Raw genomic sequence first — 21482 nt, 5'->3', positions numbered from 1 at the left:
ATGCATAAGTACGTAATAATGCATTCACTGTGAAAAACTGGCAGGAATCGGTAACGCAATATCTGCCATTGGAGTTGGCCTACTTGACGTGTAGAATTTTTTTAAAGGCGCGATCAATTATATTTGATTTGAGAGCCATTCTTACAGATAATAGATAAGGGGGTTCTGTGTGGGTTGGTGTTGATTACTCTGACCACATGTTGCTGATTCTGTGCTTCTATACAAATGTATATTTGCCATGAACAGTTTGTGAAGGTATTCCTAAATCAATTTCATCTTCGTAGAGATGCACAAGCATCTAGCTTCAGAGACAGTTTCTTCCCAAGCATAAGTACATGGCGTCTGGTCACGTAATGGCATCAGGGAGGGTGGTTCACGTGGATTAATCTTGATCGCCTACCTTCACCTCTTCTGTCAGAACTTGAACTGTGGGCGATCTACGGAGTGAAACTGGAGACAAAGGGACTGCAATTGTGAATCTTCTCTTTTGTGTTTTTGTGTGTGTGTGTGTGTGTGTGTGTGTTTGTTTGTGTGTGTGTGTGTGTGTGGGTGTTTAGGTATCTGTCCACACTGCTGGGGAATAAGTATGACCATGGAGCAGAAGCGATCGTTCCTGTGCTCTTCAACCTCATCCCTAACTGTGCCAAGATCATGGCCTCATCAGGAGCTGCTGCTTTACGCTGCATCATACGGGTGAATTCACTCAGATGCACACCATAATCCACACCATAATCCACACCATAATCCACTTTCTCAAGTAGAAAGCCATAATCTGAGAGGTAGAAATGCTGTGTGTCAGATGTGGCTTGGAAAATATTGTGGGTAGATCAATTATGTATTGCCTGATGTTAATTGGGTTATAAAAAGTTTAAGATCCCTGTTTGACTTTGTGTTTGTGCACGTGTGTGTCTGTGTGTGTGTGTCCCTTTACAGCACACCCATGTTCCACGTCTGATCCCACTCATTACCAGTAACTGCACCTCTAAATCAGTGTCAGTGAGAAGGTAAGAATGGACACAACCCTCTACAGGTGTTGAGAACCAGAAACAAAGTCAGTGTGGATGTGTGTCTGTAGGTGGCAGTGGATGAGCCAAGTCCTATTAAGTCTCCTCTGTCACTGCTACACGCCCCCTCAAACTAGAATTTGACTACTCAACCAGAGCTGATGTGTGTTATGTAAGGGGGCCATATTGTGGTCTTCAAATACAGCGGATGGGATTTGAGATGGGAAGGGGGGGGGGGGTGGCCCTCTTCTAAAAGATTGAAAAGAATTGGGTGTTCCTCTTTGTGTGAGATTTTGTAAAGAGGACATGTAGAGTAAAAATAGTCCACTTAAGGCATCATATCATTCTGCACCTGCTGTCTTGTGAGTTTGCCTTTGTGTCTCACCGCATGCTTTATGGCCTCTCTTTGCAGACGTGGTTATGAGTTCCTGGAACTGCTTCTTCAAGAGTGGCAGACCCACTCTCTTGAGAGGTACTCATTTGTCACTTCAGCATCATAAACAATCATCATGTATTCAGGAATAGGTGTACAAATAAATATGAAAATGAACACTTTCTGATTTAGCCTAAGTGAAATTTAAAGTATCTGAAACATCTGTCAAAGAATGTAGCATGTTTAACTCTCCATCTCCCTCCCTCTCACAGGCATACTGCAGTGCTGGTTGAATGCATTAAGAAGGGCATCCAGGATGCAGACTCTGAAGCTCGAGTGGAGGCTAGAAAGTAAGACCAGCACACACACACACACACACACACACACACACACACACACACACACACACACACAAACACACAAACACACACGGACGTCCTCTTACTCTATGGTCTCACGAGTGGAGGCTAGAAAGTAGGACCAACACACACACACACACACACACACACTCTTACTCTATGGTCACATGAGCCACACAGGACGGAAGCAAATAGGCAAACCTAGCTGGTGGTTACCAGGTTACAGAACTAACACGGTTGCTCATTTGTCACGCTGCCTTCACTCCCATTAGTAGTGTCACTGTGTGGCGCCACTGCAATGGTCACTTGTCACTTGAGGCTGTAAATCGCTAACTCCCATTGAAAAATGAACGGCAGTTGGTCACTTTGTCTCTTTCCTGTGTCGCTCATCTGACCAAGGGGTAGCACACCCATAGTGTTTCTTTTCTCATATCAGAAAACATGCGTCAGTAGCATTGTAAAATAATAATTTTGTTTTAACCTCTGCTAAGTCTATCTCATTATCACTGGTTGAGACTTTTTGTCCCTACAGGTGGCTGGTCTCAACCCCTGTAGATTTGTTGTATATTTTCATTATTTTGGTGTTCAGGTCACTCGGTAATACCCAATAATCCCCTGAAAAATCCATCTGATTGACATTTAAAGAGATTTTCAGACATGTTCGCTTGGTGATTTTGCTTCCATACGACCCCATTTTATACAAGCCTGTCCTGTCCTACTCTGCCTTGCATGAGCTCAGATATATTCAATGCTTTCTCTTCTCTCTGTCTGTCTCTCTCTCTCTCTCCCCCTCCCCCATCCCTCTCTTCCTCTCAGGGCGTACTGGGGTCTTCAGGCTCACTTCCCTGCGGAGGCCGAGTCCCTGTACTCCTCATTAGAGCCATCCTACCAGAAGACTCTCCAGTCGTGCCTCAAGAGCTCCGGCAGCGTTGCATCCCTGCCTCAGTCCGACCGCTCCTCCTCCTCCTCACAGGAGAGCTTAAAGTAAGCACAGTCATGAATACACATAGACACTTATATATACACACACATCTTAAACCTGCTTTGTTATAGTTTTTATATCCATATAAGTAAGAGTAGGACATAGATGTCTGTGGTGATAACTGTAGCTGTCGCATCACTTCTATAATCAAAGTTTAACGTTTTAAATACCATATGATTAGAATTGCCTGTGTGGCATCCACCCTTAAACACCAAAGCTGACAGCATTAAGTTAGTTGTTCAGTGTGTGGAGTTCAGTGCCATCACTGTTTCTTGACCTTCCACACCCAACCTGGGTTTACGTGTTAGTTTTCACAAACTATTGAAATGTCTTCTCTTCTTCAGCCGTCCTTTGGCGTCAAAGTATTCTGCTGGACCAGGACGAGGTAAGGTTATATTGCTTGTATCCAATACTGTGCGCGAATATTGATGTGCTTGTGTGTGCATACTTAGTTCCTTATAGGCTTCAAGTTCTATAGTCATCATATACTTTGATATTCAATGAGAATGTGTTCAAAAACTGAAATATCTTTATTAACTTGAGTAGTTGATATAGCACTTTTTAGAGGCACTTTTGGTTGTAATTTTAGCTTTTGGTCTTCTTGGATCAGACATGTTCACTTGGATTTGGACATGGTCTCCCATCGTTTTGGTAGATTCTTTATCAGTATCGATAGGGCAAATCTGTGAACTGCCATCTATAGGTCTCTCAACAGATTCTCTGTTGCACCCTGACTATGGCTGGGACACACAAGGTCAACCAAGCACTTGTTCCAAAGGACGTATGGGCTGTTTGTCCAGGGCCTCTGGGGGCAGTCATCTCTCCCTGAATCCTGACCAGTCATCTCCCTTTCACTGCTGCTGACGAGCACCCCCACTGGTCAAAACTCACTTTTGCCCCCCCCCCCCCCCCCCCCCCTCCATGCTTCAGTACAGTGTAGTTTCACCAAGGTGACAAGTGGTCGATAGCGTCCATCAGGCATACCACATAGAGCTTGGCTCAGTGCTCAAGCTTCAACATTGGTGTCCACTTTGTGTTGAGTCAGAGAGTCGTCATTGACTCATTTACTCAGGGGTCTGGACGTGTGCTTTGGCAAACTCCAGGCTTGCTGCTTCATGCCTTTTTTTTTCACTGAGGAATGGCTTTCATTAAGCTATATTCTATAAAGGCCAAGTGCCAGAGTGACGTCAGTACGGTTGAGTGATGCTCTGACTGCCATACCGACGAGCCTGGCTCATTGCGGTCAGGGTGAATGTTTGGTACTCCATAGAGCCGGGTTCAAGGCCGGGTTGGGTGACTGTTCTCCCCCTTCACTACAGGCCTGATTTGAAGGAGTGCCTCTGGGTTGTTTGTTTTGGCAGCTTCCTCCATCTCTGCATAGACGTGTGCAGGGATTAAAGCATTCCGGCACCGTGCCGGATTTCCGGCGTGTGGCGTTTGGCTGCGGAAAAAAAGTCTAATATAATTATATATATATATATATTTTTTTAACACACGTCTCGATATAATCACCATTACTTTCGAGTTTATCAGTTCGTCTGCCAATGATATGAAAGGAGCACAACTTTCAGGCGCTCAAAATAACATTATTAGCCAATCAGAAGTAGATTGGGGCGGGTCTTGTGAAAATGTGCTTTCAGCACCGGCTTTTCTATATGGCTCTGCCTTATGCTACGTAGAGACAAACGTAGAGATACTGTCACACCGAAGCAGAGTAAATTCAAGAATCCTTGGGATGATGCCCTCCTAGTTGATAAAGGATTGAAAAATACATGGCGCTGGGCATGGATAGAAGAGATGGGGAAGGACGGTAAGCCTTTTGGTAGCCGGTGTAAGAAGTTAAGAGAAGCAGGTGCTCTCTTGAGCTCAAGAAAGCTTCTGTATGCAACTAGCGGGGGAAAAGTGCTTCCAGTGCTTCCACTTCATCACCCGCTCATAGAGCAGTTCGCGCTATCCAACACACAACGCTTTTACAACCACATATGATGTACCAGCATCAATAACTGACCGTTAATGTGCCCTGAAATACGCTTGTGTACGTTCATCGCAGAACACAATCTGTCTTCCAGGCTCGCCCAACCCCTGTTGAATATATGCCAAAAAAATCGCTGAAGTCAAAATTGCTTTGAATAAACTGTCAATATCCAATCAGCATGCCAGCTATTTTAACACATGGCATAACACCAGAGTCCAAAAGACGTATTTCGGAAAAGCGAAAAAACGGCATGTTTTTCTTAAATGTCGACAAATTCACCAACAACAACATAGACAATGTCCTCGTTCGTTTTTTGGATGAAGATGACAATGCATTCAAAACGTAACACTTGCCAGGCAGGAACATGAATATAGCCAATGCCTCAGCACTTACTGCTAGAATAAAATATGTACATTTTAATTTACGATTATTTCTTTTGAACAAAGTAATTATGGAACTGTTGCAATATAAATCTGTATTATCTACGTGTATTATCTACACTGTTGCACTTCAACGGTTTAAAAAGTGGATCACTGTCCTTTTTCATAGATCCTCAATGAAATGGTTGCAAATCAAATCTTCTTCCACTGACTGAATTTCACATACCCTTATAACATGTCACCTTATGATTGTAGGTCATCTTGAAATCTTCCAAGGACAAAGCTTAGCAGCAAAACTTGATATCAAGAGAAATCGTAAATGCTACATGTGTTAGTACCATATTGTAGTGAGGTGGAGTACTATTGCTGACCTTCTTGGGATTGCAGTTTCAAAAGTCCCACCATAATCTGCCATCATTCATTTCTAAATGTTTTTTTTTTTTTTTTTTGACCCTGTAAATGTGTGCACCACCGGACCACACACCCCCTCGCACTCAACCACATTCAAAAAAAGTTCAGGCACAGGATTTTTTTTTGCTTTAAACCCTGCGTGTGCACGTCTGTTAGAGTGAGCATTGGACTCCTGATTACCTCTCTGATTTTCTGGTTACTGAGTCTGGCCAGATGACAAACTTTAGAAAGACATCTGGTGTTCTTCAGTCTTACAATGGTGACCTGGGGAAGTGATCTTTTGGGAGTGTTTTGTTCCTTAACGTTGTCCTAATCTATACTTTGATTCAGCTTGATTCCAGAAATCTACAGAGAATTTTTTAAACTCTTAAGTGCTTGAATGTTGGTGTGACCTGCGCTGTCAATAGTGGGGCCTTTTCAACAGATGTTTGCCTTTTCAAATCATGTCATCAATTGAATGTCACTAACTCCAGTTCACATTGCTTTGATTTAAAAGATAATCAAAGCAAACGTGAGACATATGGGCTCATGGAGTCAGTGGGATAGTCACTGGGATATTATTTGAACAATCATGCCCAAAATCTACTCATTACAACTACTAATCCTACTACTAATTATTTCTGAATAGGTGCAGTCTAATGAGAATAAATACATTATGATTAATTGATCTATTCTGTTACTCTATTACTTAACCCATGTCTGTGTAAAATGGTGTATCACTACAGGGTATTATATGTCTGTGCTCTGATCTTCTCCCCAGTTCCAGCTAAGTCCACGGGCTCCCCAGTGTCCTTGCAGCGTTCCCGTAGCGATGTGGACGTCACCGCAGCAGCTGGGGCGGCGTCTCGTCAGGCAGGAGGTGCGGCCCGGAGGCCTGCGGGGTCCTATGCATCACTGGGTAGGCCAGCTCAGCCCTCTGGAATATGACATGTTTGCCAGTGTGAGCCCCAACCTTCTGTGTGGGATGGGTTTTTCAAATATTTTTTTTATATTTATTTTTAATTTGTGTATATAGCTATAAATAAACACACACATATCTGTGATGCAAACAAAGCATCAGTAAGTGAAACTTGAAAAATAAAATGAATGATCCTTAATGTATGGTGGTGGGGTGGGGGGGGGTTAAGCCTGAAGCTGACTGCTTTCCTTATCACCACTTTAATGTCAATGGCTGTGTTTCAGCTGTATTTAATTTAGAATCATCTCAGGGTGATGTGGAAGGTAGGCCTGAACCTCCCAAGGGTGGGCACATACAGTGACAGGGAGAAGGAGGGAGGAAGCACCTGTCTGAAGACAGACTGAGAGAGAGGTAGAGTCAGAGAAGGGAGGAGAGGAAGAGACACAGAAGTGAGGACAGGAAGGAGGGAGAAAGCACCTGTCTGAAGACAGACTGAGAGAGAGGTAGAGTCAGGAGAGTGAGGACAGGAAGGAGGGAGAAAGCACCTGTCTGAAGACAGACTGAGAGAGAGGTAGAGTCAGAGAAGGGAGGAGAGGAAGAAGGGAGGAGGAATTCAAAACAAGAAGTGAGAGGAAGGAGTAAGGCAAAGAAACTAGTGGAGGTGTAGCGGTCTGATCAAAAACCTCAGACTCTGTGCTTGTCATTTGCCTAGTTATCTCTGCCTCTGTCCTTTCGGACAGTCTTCCTCACGGTTGCGGATTTAGCAGATGCCTGAATGTGCCATATCGGCGTCATATGACATCATACACAGGGGGTTCAGGAAGTGTAACGTAATTTCAGGCATTGGTAGGGGTACCGAGACCTAGTTTTTAGCATTATACTCTAAACCCTAACCCTAAAAAGTTGATTCTGACACTTAGAAACACTACGTCACTTCCGGTTTGGCACTTTCAGGCATCTTATAAATCCTCCCTCACCTCTTGATCTGTCCAGTGACCAGCAGTCTTGTCTGTGTCTTATTCTTTTTCCTGTCATCCTTTCCTTTCACGGTCATGGGACGTGGGTAGTAGGAAAACGGTCCGGGAAAATGTACTCACCCAGGTCATGTCTGGGCATTGCACTACAGTGCAGGCAGGGTGTTGTGTGCCTTCACAAAAGCACTTTCACACGTACCATCAATCTGCACAATGTCCAGACAATGGAGTTCAGTTCCACTGTGAAAGGCACTTGAATGAGTGCTTGAGAGAGAGAAAGAAAGAGAGTGACTGAGTGACTGAGTGACTGAGTGACTGACTGAGTGAGTGACTTGAGTGCGGATGTATGCATGGGTAGCCTGTGTGTTTCCTTGGTCTAACTGCTTTGCTCCTCTCCTTCTTCTTTCTGGCCTGAAAGATGATGCCTCTGATAAGATGGATGGTAAGGTCCTGTCACTTCTTCTCTCTGTGTCTATAATTTCATCCTCATCTTCATGGCTGTGGTTTGAATTCTCTACTATTTGCTCCCTCATTGTTCCCAATAGAAAAACCTTTTCCAGAGTGATTGGCATTGAGAATGTTGGTATCATAGCAACACTGAAGTGCTAACATTTACTGGGAATGAATTAAGCCGTCTTACACATAAATATAAATGTTAATATATAAAATATATAATGTTAAATCGAACATGATAATTGTTTATGGCTTATGTTTCGACAGGTTTTGACAATCATAGCCAACTATCAACGTATATGTACCTTAGCGAATGTTTAGGCTTTTTAATTAGTCAATTTACTTGAGCTTAATTATGGTTCACTGGAAAAAATGTATTGTAGTTTACATTGTGTCAAAACTATACTATATATTTTTTGTGAACTGTAAAGCTGGTCCAATTCACAGTTGAGAATTTGAACACTAATACAAAATGGCTGAGAAATTTTAGAACTAGGGAGCAATTCCAACCACAGCACTCTGCTTCTGTCGTAACCCCTGTCCTCTCTCCACATTCTCTCTCTCTCTCTCTCTCTCTCTCTCCATCCATCCATCTCATTCATCTCTTCATACGGCCATCTCCTCTTTCTGCCCTCTCACATCAGTGCCTATGGGTTGGTGTGAGTGTGCGTGTGGTGAAGATGTTGTGCCAATGTACGAGTGTATTCCATCTATGTTTGTTTGAGATTAACATCCAAGGACTAAGTTCCCGTGTGTTTTTTTTAGGACGCCTGCGCACCAAGCAAACGTTGTCCACAGTGACCCCTCAGACCGACTCCAGGGGGCGGACCCGAACAAAGCTGGTGTCACAGTCACAGCGTAAGTCTGCCTGATCTTGAACATGTAGGCATGTTTGTTTGAGTGAGATTCAGTACTGGGGTGTAATGTTCCACTCCTCAACTCTTTCTGTGCTTTAGGTTCAGATGATTCAGATTCAGCAGGTACCTGCTTGTGAGGACGCATGTGTGTGTGAGTGTGTGTGTGTGTGTGTGTGTGTGTGAGTGTGTGTGTGTGTAAGTGTGCGTGTTCATTTCCTTGCATGCCTTACATGTTTATCTCATTGGGGTGTGTCACCATAGAGTCCATTTCTGTCTGAACCAAAGCCTTCAAGTTCATCACATAGTTATACATAAGTTCAGCTGTGTATACGTTATGTGTGTGTGTGTGGGTGTGTGTCTACACGTGTCTTTGGGGATAGGTTGGTGACGACTGCGTACTGCACGGTACACAATGCTGAGCAAACCGGATATAGACTTGCTTGGGGTCATGACCTCCACATGGCCCTCCTGAACACTGAGGTCGACCTTTGACCCTCAGACTATAAATCCTTGTCCAGGCTCAGTGCTGCTGGTGAGGGACATCACTAGCGATTGAACCATCCTAGAGCAAGTTACGGTTTAGGATTACTTTGGAATCTGGCTGGATAAAGCATTATCCTTCTCTCACCATGTTACCGGGTTGCAGTCAAAGGTTTCAAGCAAAACTTGTTTTTTTATTTCTGTGACATTGTTCCTCTTTTACATCTGCTACCAAACACATGATTGTTCAAATGACCATAATCCCCTTGTTATCCACTTTGGGGATACAATTTATAGATTGGCTTGCAAAGGAACCCAACTTACGCAGTCTATCCTTTTGCTATTCGATTAGCTATGAATGCCCCCTTAAAAACACACCACTGCCATCTGTATTCTCTGGTCAAATGGCCCTCTCTGCATAGTCGTCATTACACCTACTGGTTAACATTCATTTATAAAACTCTTCTTGGATACTCACCCCACCCTTAGTTGGTTATTGCAGCCAATATTTGTGGACAAAAACAATGTGGTTATTCCAGTCAGCTAGTGCTAATGATTGGAATCTGTTACAAAAAACACTAAAACTGGATACATTTCTCAATCAGTTTTTAAGGGACACTTGATGGTAAATGTTTTACTTTTGTTTGATTAGTTAGTTATCTTGTTTTTTTTAGTTTGGTTTTTATTTGTAATGTGTTTTTTTTGTTGTTGTTGTTGGTGTTGTTGTTCTACACGTCTTGCCTGGTAGAGTGAAGGTTCCACTAAAGTAGATGGTGTGCTGAGTCGGTGTGCAGCTTGGCTTTCTCCTGTGTGGTCAGACTGTGCTGCTCTTCTCTGTGCACTTCTGTGTCATCATCAGCCTCCACTTTGTCATTGCAGTGTTTGTGTACTTGTTGTGAATAAACTACCATCATGCCATGCGCCTTTAATCTGCTCCTCCTGTGCGATCTGCCCTTAAATTATGGGCCGTACCGCCCGTCATACCCTCTTGTTGGCTCAGGATCTCAATCAGCCAATCCAATTGAGGGTAAGCATACGTGTCTCATACTTTCTCTTAGTTCACCCTCTCACCTTGGCACTCTAATGGGTGTGTTAGGCCTTCGTCACTTTATTCTCATTGACTTAGTAGCTGTTGTGGGTGTTATAGTTCTGTGGGACTGTGGTAGTTGTAGTTCATTTCTCACCAACATAGTGGGAGTTGTAGTTTCTCTGAGATTGTCAGACTGTAGTTTCTTACCTATTTTGTTGTGGGAATACATTTTTTGGATTGATGTTGCCATTTCTTAGGAGCAGTTAGCAACCTAAAGAGAGACCTGAGAACTAGCCCCAGAGTGTGCACATATGCGTGGGTTTGTTGCAACTTATTTCGTAGATTTGGCCCTCAGAAGTACTTTAAACAGTTATCGTCTAAGATTCTGAAATTGTATGTATGAAAAAAATGAACTTGTTTTAGTTCACAAAAATTCCTTTGGAAAAGAAGGCCATTTAAAGGCACCCAGTGCAACTTTATGTAAACATTCAATGACAAATAAACATTCAATTTCTAGTCTTTTTTACACGTAGTAAGTTTCAATAACTCCATACCATTACATATGGACATTCAAGGAGCAAAGATGAGACGTCGTTGTGTGGTGAGAACTGATAGAAAATCGTAAATAACAACAATCGCCGGTGGGGAGAAGCCATTTTTCCATTGACTGGAAGCCTGCTTTATTTATTGTAGGTTACAAAAAATAAAGAAAATGGCGGCGATTGTTGTTGTTATCGATTTTCTATCAGTTCTCACCACACAACGACGTCTCATCTTTGCTGATTGAATGTCGGTATGTAATTGTATGGAGTTATTGAAACTTACTACGTGTAAAAAAGACTAGAAATTGAATGTTTATTTTTAAGCCTCGAAAGTTGCACTGGGTGCCTTTAAGGCATGAATTCAATACTGTGTATGAGTGCGAGTACGCCATCTGGTGGTAGTGGCTTGGTATTCCAAGGATCCCTCTCAGTTGCAGAGACTGGGAGTCGAAGAAGGACAGATGACAAATAAACCTTGATGTAAAAAAAGAAACGCTGCCCTCTTCTTCAGGAAAGCATGCACGGATGAGCCAAAAACACTATGACCACCTTCCTGATATGCTGTAGGTCCTCCACATGCTTCCAGAGCAGGACCTCTGAAGGTGCTCTAAGCAGATCTTTAAATGCCTGTAAGTTACGAGCAGGAACGGTCACGGTTTGGCCTTGTTTTACCACATCCTACAGATGTTTGATCAGATTGAGATCTGAGGAATTTGGAGGTCAGGGAAACACCTTGAACTCTTTATGTTCTTTAACCATTCAATCGAATGTGAGCAGTGCTGCAGGGCACATTAATCTAATGGAGGGGCCGTCACCATAAGGGAATACCATTGCAATGAAGGGGGTTTACCTGATCCACAGCGATGTTTATGTAGGCGACTCGTGTCAGATTGACACCCACACGAATGTCCGAGCCGAGACTTTTTCAGCAGAACACCAGACTCTCTCCAACGGCTCCTTCTCCTTCCCTCAGTGCATCCTGGTGACATCCCTTTCCCAGATGAACTGTGCTCCTGTACTAAGTCCGCCCAGTCGATGTAGAAGAAAACTGGACTTGACGGACTAAGCCACCTTCCATTCTCCAGACTTGCATTCCCATCATCAGTGCTTTCTGTGGTGGATAGGGGCAGTCATGGGTAGTCTCCCCAGGATCAGTGCTTTCTGTGGTGGATAGGGGCAGTCCCCAGGATCAGTGCTTTCTGTGGTGGATAGGGGCAGTCATGGACAGTCTCCCCAGGATCACTGCTTTCTATGGTGGATAGGGGCAGTCATGGGCAGTTTACCCAGGATCAGTGCTTTCTGTGGTGGATAGGGGCAGTCGTGGGCAGTCTCCCCAGGATCAGTGCTTTCTGTGGTGGATTGGGGCAGTCATGGGCAGTCTCCCCAGGATCAGTGCTTATTGTGGTGGATAGGGGCAGTGTCCCCAGGATCAGTGCTTTCTGTGGTGGATAGGGGCAGTCATGGGCAGTGTCCCCAGGGCTGCCCCGCCCCATGTGCAGCAGGGTGCAAAGCATGTTGAGTTGTGACAGATTCCTACTGATTGCTCCTGTAGCCATTATTCAAATCTTCAACTCGGGCCACAGTAGCCCTTCAGTTGGTTGGGACCAGATGTAACAGTCTGGTGGCCGACACCCTGTCCATGGTCCCCCCTTGGACCAGATGTAACAGTCTCTTGGCCGACACCCTTTCCATGGTCCCCCCTCGGACCAGTTTTATTGGGTACTCACTACTGCTCACCTGGAGTCTTGAAGCTTTAGCATCAACTACAGGAGCGCCCTGTTCATTAAGCGTCTAATACATCACAGACTTTGACCAGAGCCATTGCTATAAGCCCATCATTGCTTTTGCCGTTATTTGCTTCATCTATAATCATAATGTTTTGGCTCATCGGTGTAAATGAAGACGACAGCCCAAAGCACATGCATCTATCAACTTTCAGGTCTACACAGCACTTCATTCTAAATCGAATATTTCAGCATCAGAATATTTTGTTATTCAGCCTTAATTATAGTAACGCCTCCATGTTTCATGCAAATGGCTGTTGACCACAAACTGTTTTATTTCATGCACACATTCAAGACAATCGACCAGTGTCGGTGTCAACCTAGCTATATTGAACATGGTTTGTGATCAAGTGGCCAGGTGAAACAGACCACTGGCATATTTGGGAAATCAATTCCATTTCAGATGGTCATACTGTAAAGAGTTCAGATTGTTTGCCCATGTAGTAATATGCAGATGTGTGTGTATATATAGTGTACATGATTTGCATATAGTGCCCCTTGTGTGAGTGATATAAGGTGTAAGGACCAAAGACAGCTACAGTGGCTTGTTGCGTTGCATTACACCATTATGTGTTGCTATGAGGATGGGTTTCTGCAGTAAATCTTGCCAGGCACTGAACTCCTATTTTTACATTTTTCCTCATCTTGCATGGCATTGTGTTTTCTGAGCAGGCAAACTATGCTTTGCCAAGAAGTTGGTGGTCCTTTCAGTCTTTTTTATGTAGAAAGGTCAGAGCAGTATCAGAGAAATACTTTCCTCCTTACCAATTTAGATGCACTGGCATATCCATGGCATAAACGAATAAATAGTGTTTTGTGTGTGTGTGTGTGTGTGTGTGTGTGTGTGTGTGTGAGTATGTGAGTATGTGGGTGTGTGTGTATGTGAGAGAGTGTGTGTTTGTGTCTGTGTGTGTGTGTGAGTGTATGTGAGAGAGTGTGTTTGTGTCTGTGTGTGTGAGTGTATGTATGCTAATGTCTATCTCTCCTCTGCAGCGGGGTCTCGCTCAGGCTCGCCTGGTCGAGTGCTAAACAGCACGGCTCTGAGCATGCTCAGTACAGCCCCCCGCAGCGTTGGGACAGGGGCCCAGCGGCGCAGCCGAATCCCACGGAGCCAGGGAGCTAGTCGAGACAGCAGCCCCACGCGCCTGTCTGTGGGTAAGAGAGCATTCCCACACACACACACTCTTAGGAGGGAGGCACCGGAGATGATAGTCCTGTCTGTGGACAGAAGAAGAACCCATGTATTCATCACTAATTCATCACTTTGTGTATTCTACATGTATTCGTCACTAATTCATCACTTTGTGTATTCTATGTATCCCTATGTATTTATTTTGAGTTTTAAGCAGTACCCCAGTTCTTGCCACCTGCAGCTAGTTTTATTTAATTTCCATTCAGTCGTGTCTTTATTGTCAACTCATTTTTGTCTGCTTTTTCAGCTCCTTCCAGCCTGACTCACATCTATAATGGATCCAAAGGAGGTGAGCAGACTCTGTTATCTGGAGTAGGGATCTATTACTCAGCTCCTTCCTGTCTGGCTGCCATGCAGTTCCACTCCCTGTCTGACATCTCTGTCTCTCCACCCAACCCACAGGCCGGGTCAGCCGTATCCCGCGGCCCAGTGTGAGCCAGGGCTGCAGTCGCGAGGCCAGCCGTGAGAGCAGTCGAGACGCCAGCCCAGTGCGCTCCTCCCTCGGTGAGTCACACTGATCACACCACCGGTTAACATAACAAGGGCCTGAGTTGGCCTGGGAACTCTCTCTGCCTCTGCAAACCGGCAGCCATGTTTCTGACTGGTAATGGAACTGCTGCTGATTAGGATTGTGCTTTATGGTGGTGATAGACCAGTGGGAATTCATAGATCTGAAGCAGAATGATATTATGGATATATGAATGATATGGTGCACATGACAGTGAATGATCTCTGGAGAAAAGTTCATGTTATCTGATGATCTCTGGAGAATAGTTCATGTTATATGATGATCTCTGGAGAATAGGTCATGTTATATGATGATCTCTGGAGAATTGTTCATGTTATATAATGATCTCTGGAGAATAGTTCATGTTATAAGATGATATCTGGAGAATAGTTCATGTTATATGATGATCTCTGGAGAATAGTTCATGTTATATAATGGCAAAACGGGATTGGTACCATTAGGCATTACGTAGAGTCTTCTACGTTTGTATTACTCGTGACCATGACGACAGAAGTAACCCATCTTTGCTGCCTCTCAGCATCTCTGCTGCTTGCCTGCTTCTATTCTCTTGACAGTGGTGGAGCTCCAGGAGCTATTCAGAGAATTCATCACAGTTTGGAGCGCTTCTTAGGGAGGAACAGAGAACAAAGAAAATCTATTTTCAGCTGACAACTCCCCCCGTTTCCACAGTTTTATGATGCAAGTCCCTTATAAGACTACTAATATTTGTTGGAGATCCATCAGCTGCCGATATGTCTAGCACTGCAAATACTCATGAGTGGATCAATACTCAATACTGATCAATACTGCCTGCGGTTGCATGTCTCTTGCCAGGACCTTCCGAGAACTCGCTGGTGTTAGATGCTGTCAGTTCAGTGGAGTGCTGTCTGTGCTCCTACACAGTGCTGCTTATTTAGTGTTCACTAAGGCATCCTTTGATTTCGGGCTGGGCGGTTAACACAACATTTGATATGTCATGTTGTGATTGATTTTTAGAATTATAATTTTTTTGAATGCTCACAATGTCATGATATTTGCCACAGATAATTATTGTCCCAAAATAATTTACTAATGTGGTATTATAAAACATTCCTCTGCAAGACAAATGATCATGCATTAATCAATCATCACTGAGAAAAATCTGTGTGATATTTGTTTTAGGTCATCGCCCAGTTCAACTTTGATTGATTTTCTTGTAACCACTTAGCAGTAAGAGTGGTCATTTCCTGCCTATTAAAGATCTTTTCAGAATGCATGTCTCTATAATGTAACCCTTCTGGGAGATGTGACTGGTGTGTGTATGAGTGAGGGGGGAGGTGTGTTTGTTTGTGTATTCGTGTTTGAGTGCTGGTTTGTCCTTGTAGGCTCAGTGCTTCTTCAGTCGAGGAAGAAACAGAACTGGACTCTAAATGGCATCTGTGGCTTTGTGTGTGGGGGGTGTGAGTGCACTCGGGTATTCACTATGGGTTTGGGCACGTGTGTGTGAGGTGGAGGATCTGTCTTTTTGCTCTGGTCTGTGGCTGTAGGTGCGGCTTTAACCCTGCGCTGTGTGTATGTGTGTGTTTGGTGTGTGTGTGTGTGTGTGTGTGTGTGTGTGTGTGTGTGTATTACAGCATCGCGACACTACTCTCGCTCTACTGGTGCGCTCCATGTTGTCGAAGCCTTTGGGGCAGCAGGTGATCTCCAGTCTTTACTCTTGATCACTTTTGTTCTCATTCCATCTTCCCATTCCATCTCAGTTGATCTCCCATTTACTTTGGTCTTCACATTGCCCGTCAGAATGGAACTATGATTAACAGTCAGGTGAAGGCAGAGTATGTCACACTTACTGACTCACACATCGTCAGTCCTCTCTGCACCTGATGTGAAAAATTTGAAAAGTTTAATTTTGTGTTCCTTTTTTCACTGTCATTCATTTTGTTCATCCTATCTTTCGTTCATTTTTGTAAGGTAAGTTTCACCTGGCCACGAAAACATCGTTCTGAACTGATCTGTATGTTGTTATCATGGCATGCTGAAGGTCATAGTGTTGTTCTTCTCTTGAAGTCGTGCTGATGGCTGTCTGGTGAAAACACATGCCTGCAGACAAAATTTCTCACAAAGGTTAATTGCTGGGGGAAATGTATTAAGTGCACCAAAAGGCTAAATGTTATATTATGAATTCATTTTGTTGTTATTTGAACTGGAATTACTGTAGTCTATGTCATTTAAATGTTCTCATCACATTCATGATAACTTCAAATCCATATTCTGTTGCAAAGTCACATAATTGACGAACTGCACACCCAACTTGGCGCCTTTTAAAGTTTTTCTTGGCGGCTGATCCCTGTGCTTACAGTGTGTTTTGTGCATCTGATGGTTGTAGGCTTGGGGATATCACATCTGTCGTCCTCTGTGAGTGCCATGAGGGTTTTAAACCCTGGATCGGATGTGGAGGAGGCTCTGGCTGATGCTTTGGTAACACACGCACACGCGCGCGCGCACACACACACACACACACACACACACACACACACACACACACACACACACACACACACACACACACACACACACACACACACACACACACACACACACACACACACACACACACACACACACACACACACACACACACACACACACACACACACACACACACATATGCACACACACACACACACTTATGCACACACACACATGCTCGCACACATTCACGCACACACACACATGTACAAACACTTTCAATGTGATAATGATCATTAATGCTTTTGATTTGAAGTTATTCTCTCTGTTTATATTCTCTCTCTTACACCCATGTGAGCTATCCCAACTACCCAACCCCATGTATGAACATGCACACACACACATGCACTTGAACATTGGCCTGCTTCTTTTCCTGACCCCTGAATGACCTTACCTTTCACTCCTGTCTTAATGCTGCCAGCTGTTAGGAGACACTCGGAGCAAGGTTGGTCAAACATGTTCCATCCCCTTATATCGCTCTACCTATCTATCTTTCTCTTTTTATTTCTCTCCGCTCTTTTTTAAACTTTGAATTAAAAACAATAACTTAGAATTAGAATAAGAGGATTTTAATGTTAACTCTATTTCTGTTGTTTTCTAAGTGTAAAGACATGTTTGTGCATGCATGTGGACGCTCTCTGTGTGTGTATCCCCCTCTGCAGAAAAAGCCTGCGCGGCGACGCTACGAACAGTATGGGATGTACTCCGACGATGACGCCAACAGCGACGCATCCAGCGCGTGCTCAGAGCGGTCGTACTCGTCTCGGAACGGCAGCAGCATCCCCACCTACATGCGTCAGACGGAGGACGTCGCTGAGGTGCTGAACCGCTGCGCCTCGGCCAACTGGAGCGAGAGGAAGGAGGGACTCGTGGGTCTCCAGACCCTCCTGAAGAACCAGCGTACTCTCAGGTATATACACTCACAGCACCCCAGGGATGTGTGTACACTCAGGTATATATACACTCATAGCACTGCAGGGATGTGTGTACACTCAGGTATAAACACTCACAGCACCCCAGGGATGTGAGTACACTCAGGTATATACACTCATAGCACTGCAGGGATGTGTGTACACTCAGGTATAAACACTCACAGCACCCCAGGGATGTGTGTACCCTCAGGTATATACACTCATAGCACTGCAGGGATGTGTGTACATGTGTTTTCAAGGTCCAGATCTCATTCAGTTATGAATGTGTGTGTGTGTGTGAGAGTCTGTATCTTTGTCCGTGTTTGAAGAACACAGGGCTGGTAGGCCTGCAGACAGAATAAGCTGGTGTTTCATCATCAGAATGGCAGCTTTGAGGATTGAGAACAGCAGGCAGAGAAGGATTCAGATAGGACATTATCAGATCCCAGTCTAGCATTCAGGCCCCATGCAATGTTTTCAGTCCAAAAGATTTCATAATAACTCCCTCTTAACTAACCGCTTGTTAATTACCTGTTCAATCAATCAATCAATCAATCAATTTGTTTATTTGATCACGAGGGACAGTCTACATTAATGAACATTTAAGATGTTTATGCACCCAATTATAGCCAAAAGGCTAGTTTCCATTGGCAGCCCTCCTGCCAGAGTAAAAATAAAAGCTATACAACCTAAAAACCTATTCAGTCTACACTCTATCAAAATGATCAAAAGATGTGTCTTTCATCTCAGATCTGGCCTTTAAAGATGTGATGTGGCCAAAATACTTGTTATTGTTAAACTGAAGTACAAAGTGTGAAATTAGAGTGGAACTGCATTCAGGTAGACATGTAAGACACACACCAGCAGGTGACACTATTGGTCTTTTTGCACTGTATGACAACGGAGTTCACGTGCCATTAAACTGCCATAATCTTCCATTTTTCAGAGGCTTTATGCCTATGTGGTCAGCTACATATAGTTATCTTAGTCTGATGAGCATAGGCCAATATGATGGATCACCCATAACTTTGTTTTGTATTATATGAAGCCCCCTTTGATGTTGGTAACATGAACCATTAAGTTTGTTTTGCTCCTCTTCAATATGTGTTGTTTGTGTGTCTGTCCCCTTGCAGTCGTGTGGAACTGAAGAGGTTATGTGAGATTTTCACGAGAATGTTTGCAGACCCTCACAGCAAGGTATTACCGGCACGCCATGGGAACCCCCCCCCCCAAAAAAAAAAAACACTCACCTGCACTTTCACACACTCACCTGCACTTTCACACACTCACCTGCACCTTCACACACTCACCTGCACCTTCACACACTCACCTGCACTTTCACACACTCACCTGCACCTTCACACACTCACCTGCTCGCAAGTCTCAAAAACACTCTGTAGTGGATTCTGCCGAAACCAAAGCCTGCACGCTCGCTGAAATATGTCACTCACCAACACACACCAGGCATGTACACACATTAATCCTGGTGTTGGGATGGGTAATAGCATGCCAGGGGCACTCTTTGGCCGGTTCTAGCACAACTACTTCTGCTTTTGCAGTTGCGCACTTCTTTTCCTGCTCTACACACAATCCTTCTTTCTGCCCCACAGATGCACTGGGCTGAATTGGGAACACAAGCATGTTTAACTGGTTGCTCACACTCAAAAGATAATCTATCTCTGAATATTATTGAACGACGGTAAAACCATTAACTCTGTATCTATCTCTTAAATTTTTCTCTTCTCGGGGGAGCTGTATACCCCCATGGGGACCCGGGTTCGATTCTGGCTCGCAGCCATCTCCCTCTCCCAATCACTCTCCAGTTCGCTTCCTGTCTCTCTCCACTGTCCTTTCTGATTAAAGGCATAAAAGCCCAAAAAAACATCTTTAAATGGTTCTCTTCTTTCGGTCTTGCCGTGAGATTATGATATTTGAGTGCACCAATGGGATTTCAGCATTTAAGATGCGCTGACTTGCAGCCAACTTGTGATTTGGCAAAAGGGAAGACTGGTGCATTCGAACGTGCTGTTCATGTGTTCAGAATGGAATGGAAGAGATGGGTTTGGGAAAGGATCATCGTTTCCTAGATAGTCTGTGTGTGTTCAAAAAACGTGAACATGTTACCTTCATTTGTATAGTGACTGAAACAACAGCACTTACTCTTTGTTGAGGTTTTATAGAGTTGGTTAATTCTTTCACTTTATCATGCATTTTGCACATTTTACCAGTTGAACTTGCTTGTACGGTTCTGGTCGAGATTGTTTGGATTTTCTAATCACCTTCCGAATATAGATGTAGTCATTTAAGCAGGTAGTTTTCATCTAGAGTGATATTAGACAGTTCTACATTTTCGTGATGGCACTTTGCTCTAGCGGTTAGGGGTAAATAAATCTGTGTCTCCTGAGCGTGCTGTCTGAAGGATAGGGATGTGGAACATTAAGAAAACATCAGTCGTCCACAGCAGCCTATCATTGTTTCCTTATGACCGTACGTAGTGTGTGTTGCTTGCTTGCGCTTGTTGGTGATCTGCTTGGATACAGCTAGCTTCTGATTCAGCTAAATTCCACGTTCAATGGCCTGCCTTATTATCAGCTGTATATTTGGTTCTGGGATAGAAGAGGAAATCGCAGTTGTGTATGCATACAACGCTCCCATTTTGAACAGTTGTAAAGGATGGCTACTTGCATGTAGGAGATAGTGTTACAGCTTGTGTGACCGTAGAATAGATGTTGTGCTTTGGGATTAATCATCCCTCTGGGATTAAGAAAGCAAATTACAGCAAGTAGCAGATTGGCAGGGCTGTGTCTTGATATATTTAAGTCTCAAGGCCAGACTGTTTAGTGCAATCGTGTTGGAGATATGAGCCGGATTTGAGACATCACCGAAGTGATTTGTCTTTTGGAGGTTTGAGTTTTTGTGAAGTGGTTTCACATACGATATTAGTTTCTGATCAAAGCACGCAGCTTGAGATGCGCTATAGTCTACATATTAACGTATTAATCTTTTCCGTCTGTTACTGGCCGTTCAAATGTTCTCCCGGGTCCTCCCTCTGAGTTCCACCTTGATTGGTTGATTATGAGCGTCAGCACTTTGATTGACAGGCATTGGTCCCGTCCCTCTTTTTGATTTACAGCGAGACCCCAGATGCTTCGGCTCGTCAGAATCCACTATCAGTTCTGCCTCCTTCAAGGTACCACAAACACACAGTCAGAATCAATTATCAGTTCTGCCTCCTTCAAGGTACAACAAATACACAGTCAGTCATTCTGCGATGCAGACATCTACAAACACACATGCTAAGACTCCTAGCTCACATTCCATCACCTTTTCACCGAACTGCATTCAACCAAACACATTTTTGTTCAGCCCTTGAAAGCCGTAAGACACACACAAAATAAATAATGTATTACACCATACAAACGCTGTATTTTTTCCACTTACCACATACACACCCACCCACTGGTACACACACACACACACACACACACACACACACACACACACACACACACACACACACACACACACACACACACACACACACTCACACACATGCATGACGATACGTGTATGTATTGCATGCCATGACAGAATAGCTCTGAACCAGACATTCATTTATCTCCCCTCTCTCTCTCTGTCTGTGTCTTTCTCTCACTCCATGCTCCCATCTGATGAACCTGTGAAGAGAGTAAGTTGGTCTAAAGTATTTCAAAATGGTACAGAAATAAAACACGTGTTATTATTGAGGTTGAAATAATACTCCAGCAATTCAACATAGCAACTTACAGGATAGACAACTACAAAAATACAAATAAATAAAAGCAAGAAAGAAAATAAGATAATGTTGTAGAATATCAGGGT

At 43.8% G+C, this 21482-nt stretch overlaps 1 protein-coding gene across 1 annotated transcript in view; it reads left to right on the top strand.

Moving 5' to 3' along the window:
• The window catches only part of clasp2 (cytoplasmic linker associated protein 2), a 65893-nt gene that overhangs the window by 26334 nt on the left and 18077 nt on the right, over window positions 1-21482 (top strand). The window contains exons 12-29 of the mRNA XM_080858914.1: window positions 558-693; window positions 934-1004; window positions 1417-1476; window positions 1650-1727; window positions 2553-2720; window positions 3063-3103; window positions 6245-6382; window positions 8575-8667; window positions 8766-8789; window positions 13496-13657; window positions 13942-13983; window positions 14097-14198; window positions 15816-15878; window positions 16568-16659; window positions 17132-17155; window positions 17373-17620; window positions 18755-18818; window positions 20755-20811. Of these exons, the coding sequence (XP_080715040.1) occupies window positions 558-693; window positions 934-1004; window positions 1417-1476; window positions 1650-1727; window positions 2553-2720; window positions 3063-3103; window positions 6245-6382; window positions 8575-8667; window positions 8766-8789; window positions 13496-13657; window positions 13942-13983; window positions 14097-14198; window positions 15816-15878; window positions 16568-16659; window positions 17132-17155; window positions 17373-17620; window positions 18755-18818; window positions 20755-20811 (1663 nt within the window). The remainder of the gene's footprint in view (window positions 1-557; window positions 694-933; window positions 1005-1416; window positions 1477-1649; window positions 1728-2552; window positions 2721-3062; window positions 3104-6244; window positions 6383-8574; window positions 8668-8765; window positions 8790-13495; window positions 13658-13941; window positions 13984-14096; window positions 14199-15815; window positions 15879-16567; window positions 16660-17131; window positions 17156-17372; window positions 17621-18754; window positions 18819-20754; window positions 20812-21482) is intronic.

The sequence above is a fragment of the Sprattus sprattus genome (genome assembly GCF_963457725.1).
Source record: "Sprattus sprattus genome assembly, chromosome: 20".
NCBI classification, from domain to species: Eukaryota; Metazoa; Chordata; class Actinopteri; order Clupeiformes; family Clupeidae; genus Sprattus; species Sprattus sprattus.
Note: the sequence above shows the minus strand (reverse complement) of the source record. Positions and strands in the feature narration are given on the sequence as shown.